At 36.8% G+C, this 10779-nt stretch overlaps 1 protein-coding gene across 6 annotated transcripts in view; it reads right to left on the bottom strand.

Moving 5' to 3' along the window:
- The window catches only part of Ccser2 (coiled-coil serine rich protein 2), a 114599-nt gene that overhangs the window by 54240 nt on the left and 49580 nt on the right, over nt 1–10779 (bottom strand). For 5 of the 6 annotated variants that reach the window (XM_005348597.3, XM_013346834.2, XM_005348598.2 and 2 more), the window contains one exon: nt 6632–6794. In XM_005348597.3, coding sequence (XP_005348654.1) covers nt 6632–6794 — 163 coding nt within the window. Of the gene's footprint in view, nt 1–6631; nt 6795–7425; nt 7575–10779 lie in introns of those variants that run through there. The other variant, XM_013346836.1, reaches the window with a different exon arrangement.

Here is a 10779-nt window from a genome sequence, read left to right as displayed (position 1 = left end):
AGAGAGGAAAAGCCTATAGGATTTAGAGAAGCTAGAGAAAGAAAAGCTTTAAATGGTATCTTTGTTTTGGAAATCCAGAGAGGAAAAGCCTATAGGATTTAGAGAAGCTAGAGAAAGAAAAGCTTTAAATGGTATCTTTGTTTTGGAAATCCAAATTGAATTTGAAGCATTACTGCCATCCAACCCACCAACCTAAATAAAAAAAAAACAATTACATTACTAAAGATTTATTATAAGTTTAAAGTGATCTTCCCAAATTATATGCCATATCAATAATTTAGTTTCTTATTATTCCCCACTTTCAAAGTACCTTGACTATGAGGATGTATAACTTTGTATTTCAGCCTGGCTGGTGCAGATCTGTATATATGAGTATATATGTGGGTATGAGAGGTTTATTTTTCTTTATTCCCTAAGACACAAATTTGATTTTAAATTAATCTTGATATTTTTCTCACCATTAAAAAATTAAAAAAATTTAACTTCCATGTAGAAGTTAAATAAGCATGTTTTATGGTGATAATTTTATTCTTTATATACTAGACCTGAAACAATCCTAATCAACATTCTAGGGTATTACCCTGTGGATGCTACTAAAATGATCTGATGAGTAAGAAAAGAACAGCCAAAACTGGCGCTTGCCCATTCTGGAGCTTCCCATCTGAAGCTGTGATAATCACAATCGGATGGAATTGGTGAATAACAGGTGAAAACAGGAAAATAAGGAATACAGTCTGGAAATGGATTCATAAATGCAGTCACCCCCTCCTTGAAAAAGTAGCAAAGACAATTCAATAGGGGATGACGTTTTGAACAAATGAAACGAAGTAACAAGATATCTATGTGCAACAGAAATGACCTTCACAAAAAGTAATCCAAAATGAGTAACAGACCTCAATGTAATATACACAATTATAAAATTCCTATGGTATAGGAAAAAACCCTAGAGTATCTTGGGTTTGTGAACGTTTTTAGACACAGTGTGTGTGCATGCATACAGACACATATTCCAAGGAAGAAATGTACTCAGCTTTATTTCTAAAGGTCATCTGCAAATTTTAGAAATAAAAAAACACCACTTAGAAAATTAGAAAAGCCACAGACTGAGTGAGTGTAATTCCTATACATGTATCTGATACAGGACTAATATATCAAATATACAAAGAACTTAAAATTCAACAATATGAGAATAACTCGATTTAAAAATTGACCAAGATCTGGACACATCAGGAAAGAAAACATATGGATGGAAAGCAAGCATCTGAAAAAATATCATTGGAGAATTGTCAATTAAAACAAGACACTACTACATAGCACATGGTTAATGTCTAAAGCGCAACACCTAAAGCTGGTTGAGGATGTGGGCCACCAGGAGCTCCCACTCACTGTGGACAGGAATGCAAAGTGGCAATAAGCCATAGCAACAACAAATCCTGGAGAGGGGAGAGCTGATTTGAGCACTTTGCCTATTTTATGTATTCCTCTTTCAAACTTGTTGTGACAAGAAAAGAATGATATTCATTTTATTCTTAATGTGACAGAAAGTGGGAAGAAGGAGATAATGAGTGGTGAAAATAAACTGGATGATGAGAATTTCCAAAATCTAATGAAATACCAATCTCCATATCTAAGAAGCTCAAGGGGATGCTAAGCTAAAGGAGAGATAATACTAAACACACCATAATCTATCTTTGAGAAGAAATCAATGTGAATGTCCTCTAAATGGAAAGGGAAGTAGCACATGAAATGGAAGAAGTAAGAAATGAGAGTTGAGGGCTGGAGAGATGGCTCAGAGGTTAAGAGCACTGACTGTCCTGAGTTCAATTCCCAGCAACCACATGGTGGCTCACAACCATCTGTAATGAGATCTGGTGCCGTCCTCTGGTGTGTGGGCATACATGGAGGCAGAATGTTGTATACATAATAAATAAATAAATCTTAAAAAAAAAGTCAGGCATTGGTGGTAGTGCACATCTTTAAAAAAAAAAAAGAAATGAGAGTTGATTTCTTATCAGGAAACAAGGGATCGATCAAAATTTGCAAGGGTCAAAAACTTACTAGAAAGTCTATAAACAAAGCATTCTACATCTAGCAAAGCAATCCTTTAAAATGAAGGAGAATTGAAAGGAGAAGACACTCCAAGTCACTCTTCTCTACAAGATACAGTGATGAAGGAGAATTCGTAAGTTTGCCTTCAGTAACAAACATATCAAACCAGCAGATCAACAGGGAATCAACGGACTTGGGCAACAATGTACTCTGAGACCTAACAGGCATCTATAGAATATAAATAGATATTAAATTATTAATAAGAATATTGTCACAAAGTAAAGTTTAGATCTAATTAAAAGTCAGTAACATTCCTTCACAAACTCTTCCCAAAAATGCTAGTGGAAGGAACACTTTCCAATTCATTCTAAATGGCCCATAACCAAAACCACATTCATCTCAACAAAACTAAACTAGTTTTTAGGAGTAGATACATAAAACTCCATAGTGTATAGTAATGTAAAAATTGTGTACCATAAGTAACTGAATTGTTTGAGGAATGTCTGGTTGACATCTAAAAGCCATGTGACATACTGTATTAATAAGATGAAAGGAGGGGAAAGGCATCTCAATGGACACTGGAAAAGCATTAGATGAAACCCAGCAGGCCACCAGGATAAAATGTTCAACAAAGCATGAATAGAAGGGAATGTCTTCAGAGTGATAAAGGAAATATGCTTGAAAAAAATGAAACAAAACAATACCATTCTTGACATCAAAAGATGAATGCTTTTCCCCCAAATCAGAAACAAGACAGCTGTTGGCTCTCACTACCTCAACACCATGCCAAAAACTGTAGCCATAGCAATTGTGCAAGAAAGAAAACTATACAGATTGAAAAGGAAAAAGGAAAATTATCTGTTCTCAGATGACATAGAGCATAAATAGAAAATATTAAGAGCTAAGGAAAAAGTTAAAATGATCACTTGCAGAACAATAGTGTTATTCAAGGCTGTATCAAAGGTTACAATAATGGAGGACAGGAAGCTAAGGGGCCACAATTTTTATAAAGTATACACAGAGGAATAATGAAAAGGAGCTGATTCAGCAAAATGGCCCAAGTCTCAAAAGAGCAACTTGAAAATACTTCATTCAGGAGTGCCAATGAAGAGTGAGAATAAAGACATGCCCACCTCTAAAGAGTAAAATACTAGGACTCTTAGAAAATAAAAATCTTGCCTATAAAAATGTGACTATGAAAGAAATACATTTAGTTAAGTGTTAGATTTGTTATAATTAGGAAAATAACCACAAGCAGGGCAAGGCTGTAAGTCTCTTAGGGTTGAGAGAACTTCATAAGGCATAAAAGTTTTAGGAAAGGGGAACTCTTGGAGAAAACGGAAATGGAATATTATGCTGGAGTAAAAGAAAAAAGTGGTATTATCATGAGAATACGAGAGAACATATAGATCAGCAATTCTGAACAAGTAATGCCCCCAACGGGCCTAAGTTATGGCTAAGACATAATGCTATAATGAACTATGATAATAACCGTGATTAGACACGAAACAAGAGAGCCAGTACTCACGTTAGAGAATACCAAGAGGGACTTCTGTACACTTAATATTAAAAAAGACTTAGAGGTTTGCACTTTCAAACTCTTTAACATTAAGGTGAAAACAGAAAATGGCAGTTCCAAGGCTTGCTGTGGAAAGTTTCTTTCTGTGACATACATCATTGTAAATAGCTTTGGCATGCTGGGAAAACCCAGAACAAACATAGAAGCTTGAAGGTAAACTGAACCAGGCATCTATGAGCCTCAGCATTATCAGCGTATTCAACCACTCCCTAGAAAACTCTATGCTGACTAAATCAGATTAACAAAAACACCAACTAGAAACTGAGAATTCACAATCACAAGTGCCTCAAAGTTTATAACCTCTGAGGGGGACCTGTGGTCATGTTTTGGGGAAATGTTATGCTATATTTCAATAACTTCTGCAAAATCACAATTTATAGAAGCAAATAGACATAACGCAGCCACCGTTTAAACAACTTAATTTGTTCTTTCTTATATTTATCTGAACTGTTGATACGTAGAAAATTAGAGTTTAGGGTTCTGGACTTTTGGGGAGAGGGGATGTCCTTTCTGATTTTTCTGAGATTACACTCAGCCTCAGTTGGATCATTTCTAAGGACAGAGACAATTAACTCCATGTTACCCATTCTATTTCTGATAGGCTGAATGATGTCTCCTTTATGCTGAAATCCGCCTCCCTTTGTCAAAAAAAAAAAAAAACAAAAAAACAAAAAAACCGCAGATACGACAGTTCTGCTTTCTAGAGTTATAGAACATATCACTCATTCTTCCAAATAAACAAAAAATCCAGTTATGGTAAACTTGAAGGATGGGTGTCTGAAAATCCCAAACTCTAGCACACAATCCCTGCAACTGCCCTTGTGCCAGGCTGAGTGCTCACTCCTCTCCTTCAGACACTACACTATTGCTCCACAGTCTCCAGTCAGTCCTGCAGACTGGTTCAAAAGTAACCATTCAGTCTGTGCTTTCCAAGATAAAACATACAAACAGAGAGAGCCACTGCATGCTCATCATATCCCTCTTCCAACCCTTTATTTGGCACACATTGTCACAGCAGTAACACTGCATGCTAAGCACCCACATGCTAGTCTCCACAGACTGTATACTATGTATGTGACATGCACATTCATGTGACACATGCACAGGAGTCTTTTCTTCACTTCAGTGTAAAGTTGTCTACTTAAACTGTATCAATGAAGAATTCTTCCTCTTTAATACAATAGTCCAAGAACTCATTACCAATCCACAACTTTCACCTCCCATACTATCTTCAGTTTCATACCAGCATAAGACTTTAGGGCACTGCACAACACATAGGCTACCAATGAGTATTTATTAAGTGAATGAACTAATTTTAAAATAACCATTTTTATAGTCTGAATATGACATATCTCTCACAGGCTCAAGTTGTGTTTCCAGATGGTACTGCTATTCTGGGAGGCTGGACAATGTATACGAGGGGGATCTAGTAGAGATAAACCATTAAGGTTAAGTTTTTGAAGGTTACACCTGCTGGTTTGCAATGATGTGAGGAACCTCCATCACATGCTCCTAACACCATGAGCTACTTTGCCATGACTACCCTGCCATGATGGATTCAAGCTCTCTGAAACTGGGTCAAAACAAACCTATCCTGTGAGCTGTTTCTGTTAGGATTTGTAGCAAAAGTAACTGGTACTGAAATGCTTATTACTAAGTTTGCTTCATACACCTGCAGTAATTTAACTTGTTATAAAGACACAGTGCTCTTCGAGCTGATGAGGGAGGGGGACTTGATCGGGGGAGAGGGAGGGAAATGGGAGGCGGTGGCGGGAAGGAGGCAGAAATCTTTAATAAATAAATAAATTTTAAAAAAAAAGATTAAAGAGAGAAGCATGATCTCTACCTACTACATGAATTCTTCCCGACTGCACAATCTTATCCTTCTATTTATTTACTCCAACAAAAGATTTTAATTGGATCCCATTTTTTTATTAATCCACAAAAGGATACTTTATCAGAATAGAATTTGTTCAGCTTAGATAGAAAAACATGATGATGAAGGATTAAGACAATTACTGTGCCACTCAGGACTCAGTGTATGACCAAAGTACTTTTCTTAGAACTCACACGACCACTCCCTCTGTATTTGTCTTCTATAAATTTGTGTTGAACAAATCCAGGAGAAACAAATTCTCCATCTTATGCACACTGTATGTCTGATAACAACAGGTCAAGCTTTGCTCTTTATTTTTTCTACAAGGACCCTTAGCAACAACTTTGTTTCTTATCTTAGGGGGTACAAAAGATCATGTTTTCCTTATATCATTTCTTCATCTCAGTTTTGTTATTTGCATTACAATATGCTCCAGGATAAACATAAACCCCTTGCAGAATGAGATATTAAAACTTTTAAATTAATTAATGTTATTGCTTACCATAAACCAGGTACTGAATAACCAACTTTATCCTGATCCATAAACACACACAGAAAAGTGTTCTTAAGCATGCTCATAAATAGTGCAGAGGGTTAAATAAGCTAAGCTTGCAAAGCTAATCTATAACAGGTGAAGCTCTGACCCCAGGTGTGAATGGCTGTGAGCCCATTAGACTCCATGATCTGATGCAATTTCAGACTACTTTATCCCTTAAAATGGAAAGTACTTCTAGTGTCAATTCACATCTCTTAACAGTATTTGTGGAATTTTAATTTATAAGCAAAACAAAACCAATAACTTAGTAGTTACCTTATACAATATTATTTTTAAAAATAATAAACAAGGTCAATATTCATTAATTTCCAAATGATAATCCTCTCCCCCGCAAAGTCATATCACAACTTAAAAGTCCTTAAATAGATGCAAATGCAATTTGTAAATCTTCAATAAAGCTACTGAAACAAGAGTCCAGCTAAGAAAAGATTAGTTATTATAATAATTACATATCATGCATACCCTGAACTGGTTCGGTGCCTCGAAAACCAGGCAAATGGGCTTGGAGAGAGACCTATGAGTCAGGTTAAGCAGAGGACAGAAGTGAAGCTGCAGTTAGAACAGTGCTCACCTGCTCAAGTCACTTTTCCCATGGTGATGATAGTGATCAGGGTGGCTAAGGTGGTAATGCTCCTGCCCACTCCACCTCTGGGGTGCTCTTTTCCAAAATCCGTCCTGTGACTGTCGTACATTTCTGTCTGCTCGGTCAAAGCGGTTCATATTGTCACAGTCCACTAGACAGATTAAAAAGTAACAGACTATAAATATGTGCACACTCTATAAAAAGTTAACTACTTATGGACTAATAATTAAATGCTGTGAAAAAAAATTTTTTTTTATTCTAGAAGCACCAGCCATGTAAACTAATCACAAAATAAAGTTTTCCAAAGGAAACCAGTTCTTACAGTGAAAACTGAACTTTATACATTCAAACTGAAGTGAATTATAATATTTCTGCAGCAGCCACTTAAGTGAACAATTAAATGTTAGACTGTTTTAAAACAAGGAAAAACTTCCCTGAAAATGAACATTACACATTTCAAATACAAGCAATCAGGACCGAAAAATGTAGATTTAAGAAGAGCATAGTATCCATTCTTAGAAATAAGTGCCTCAATTAAGTTTCTCAGCCTCAAGAAGCACAAATTAACCTATCATCATAGACGATCATGTTTTTAAATAAAGCTCACAATTTTAAACAGTAAGCTGCTCCAATCTGTCTGCAGCAGAGCTGGTTCAGAAAAACTGAAACGCTGCTGAAAACAAAGCCAGTACTTTGTAACAACAAATATCGGTCCACTCCTGAAATCCAAACACCACAAAACTCGACAAGAATCCCTGAAGCACCCCAGCTTCTCCACTCACCCAAACGCTCTGCTCTCACATCTCGGAGAACTCTCTGAGAAAGTTCCTCGGCACAAGGGAGACATTGTGCTGCCGGCTGCCTACTCAGACATAGTTGCACACAAGGCGCTGCTGAAACAGGCCTTCCTTCCTGCTCCACTCCCAGCCCTCCCTGTGGGAAGCAAGCCCAGCCTGCCCTGTGACTCCATCTTCGCTCAGTGCTTACATAGCTACTGAGTTAGGACTGTTACTAAAAATACTCCTAAACACTAACCAAGCCATGGAACAGGACGGGCTCTCCACTCCAAAAACTCCCAAGAAAAAGTTCAAAATTCCTTGTGATAAAAAACTTTACATATCAATATAATCATGTTTTTTTTTTAAAAAAAAAAAAGACTTATTTTAAGTGGCTGTTATCATGAACCAAAGACTTAGATTTAAAATAGTTAATAGTTTCTTTACAGAGAAGATGGAAAGGCTTACCATTTATAAGAGGACAATGAAGAAGAAAACAGCAAATGACTTAAGCACACTTTTAAAAGGACGCTGAAGCTTTGTTTGCATTCATGAGGAATCAGTACTAACAAATAGCTTTCTTTCATTGTAGCAACAGCTTTTAAAAGAAGTCTAACATACGAAATTACTGCCAATAACTTCCTACTATTTTGTTGCTAAAATTAAGTAGAACTGAAGTTCAGTTATGACTAATACACAGTATGACGACCACTATGCTGAAAAATATCAGTAGGAATTTTAAGTAAATCTTGAAGTTTAAAGCTAATTTCATTTGGTCCCTTTGGTAGCATCATCAACAACTCAGCTGCATTACCCAGGTGCACGGAGGCCCCCAAAGCATCTCCACTTAGCAGCTCAGCTGTTCTACACTCTGCTGCTAAGGGGCATCTACTCTGAAATGTATTTCCCTAATTTAAGAAGAGAAATTTCCAGTACCAAAGAATGACCTAATATATTCTCATAATAAAAATCAGCACAGTGCAGAGAGTAGGAAGAGGCAAGCAAACCAGATAAGAGAAGTAAATGTTAGAGCAATTACAGAGCACAAGCTGCCACGCGGCTTTGGTGAACAGACTCCAAATCAGGGCTCTTTATTGAAGCCTTAATTCATCCCGAACGGCAGGTCAGCAGGAGAGACAAACATCTGCCACTACTGCAAGAGATTAAAGTTCAAATTTAGACCTAATTTCTACAGATGACCTTGACTCTCCTGGAAGTGCTGCTTCCTCAGGCATCCATCCACCAAGCACATCTTTACAACCTTTGCACTAAGATGGTAATATTAAAATATTAGTGGTGGTTACCTAGGGAAGATTAAAGTGTTCCATGACAGACGAAAAGAAAATGGGAAACAACAAAATCTCTAGAGGGAGATCAATAAAAATCTGGTTCCAGGGCCTAAGAAGAGCATCAGATAAGGCTTTACTGGGAAGTCAGTCCTCCTGAATGTGCAAGCTGCAAGGTTGATGGTGGGTGCAGAAACCTCCGAGAAAAACTACAGGCAATCCTAAAGCTATCTCAACTCAAAACTGTTAAAGTCATGATGCTGATCCAAAAACACCCTTTGGTCAGACCCGACCTTAACCATGACCTGAAGGTCACTAGTTCAAATGCAAAAAGCAGTGTATTTTAGTTCTAGTACTGTAAAAGACAGACAGCATCAGGATTCTAACCCACTGGAGAGGGAAAGACTCTAATTAGCTAATAGAGGTATGGGATATGAGGATACCTGTTATGATGGTGTCATTTTACCTTGTTTGATAAAGGAATAAAACATGATACCCAATGTATCCTTCATTTTTTCTTTTACATGACAGCTTTCAAATCCTGAGAGATAATGATGACCCAGACAGTAATTTTTATATAAATAACTGCATGAGAGATAGGATGACATTATGACTGACAAGGCCCGAGGAGGCTTTGCGTTATTAAGGAAGTTTTCAATGTAATTAAATGTTAAAAATATAAGTGAAAAAAGCATAAACTGAATTACTTAACATGGTACTAGCACAGAAAGATAAATTTCTAGAAAAAAATCCAAGTAACTGGAAGCAATCAAGAATAAGATAATCCTCATGTATCTCAATACAAAGTGTATCAAAAATATAGCCTTATGTGTTTAAACATAAGATAATTTAGTCAGCAATTCAGGAAATAGAAAAGCGTCTTTCAATGTCTAAAGTCTAAAGAGAATGGCTAAAATGACTAACAGTATACAGAGAAGATACTCACTAAGGCAATCCACTAACTTGAGGATTACACTCTGACGTGCCAAATGCCAGGTGTGTGTTTGTGGGCGATGGCTGGCCATTAGAATTTCCTAAACAAGAGGAAGAGGCAACACAGCTGCGTTTCTGGCATACCAGAAATACTGAGAACCACCCTACAACAGAAAGGACCAATAGCAAATATCTAATAGCCTTCCAAAAAAAAAAAAAAAAATTCAGATTGCAAAACTGTTTCCTTACGAAATTCCTTGGTCTACTAATTCAGGTCAAGGTTAAAAAAAAAAACAGTTTGCAAAATTAAAATAATCTGTTACTAAGTACAAGTCATCCAACTCCCTACTCAAGTCTCAGTGTTCCACAATTCCTTGCCCCCAATTCCACGCCTCTTTGATTTTCCTCTGAAGCACCTCTCCTTTAACCTGTTGTCATTCCTTTTAAATAAAGGCAGTATCTGGTAAAGTTAAACACTTTCAGAACAGGGAAAACTGTATACGCTCTAGTCTCAGTTGAGAGAGCATGGCTAAATAATTTAAAAGATCTAAATGACATTGGGAAAAGTCCCCATGGAAATCTAGAATAGCACTTAGGAATCATAATCTAGTGCTCACAGATCTGTATCAGCCAGCTCATAATTAAAAGGCACTATATGTAAAGAATGTGGCAGTGGTTCATGAGCCTATGATGGGAGGCAGGCATTGTGATTGTGGTGTATGCCTTTAATCCCAGTATTTGGGAAGCAGACGCAGGCAAATCTTAGTGAGTTCCAAGTCATCCTAGTCTGCATAGCAAGTTACAGGCCAACCAAGGCTACATAGTTAGATCCTATATCAAACAGTAAATTAAATAAACAAATAAATAAATATCAAACAAATAAAAACCTACAATGGAGTGCAAAAGGCAGACAGTATAGAAAAGGAATTTCTGATTAACTCTTTCCTATGAACACAGACTAAGTTCTGATTCAGGTCTGCAAGGAAGAGGGAGAGAGGTGACAGCTAAATTTCACTGTAGGCATCAGGGTCAGATGAACACAATTAGAAAGCATTCACAAGATTATAAAAAAATGTTTCCCCATCTTCCTCACTAGAAGCAATCAACAATAACATAATCCTCATGTATCTCAATACAAAGT

Source organism: Microtus ochrogaster, chromosome 6 (assembly GCF_000317375.1).
Source record: "Microtus ochrogaster isolate Prairie Vole_2 chromosome 6, MicOch1.0, whole genome shotgun sequence".
In the NCBI taxonomy this organism is placed as follows: Eukaryota; Metazoa; Chordata; class Mammalia; order Rodentia; family Cricetidae; genus Microtus; species Microtus ochrogaster.
The sequence above is the reverse complement of the archived record's forward strand: the minus strand, read 5'-3'. Positions and strand labels throughout refer to the sequence as shown.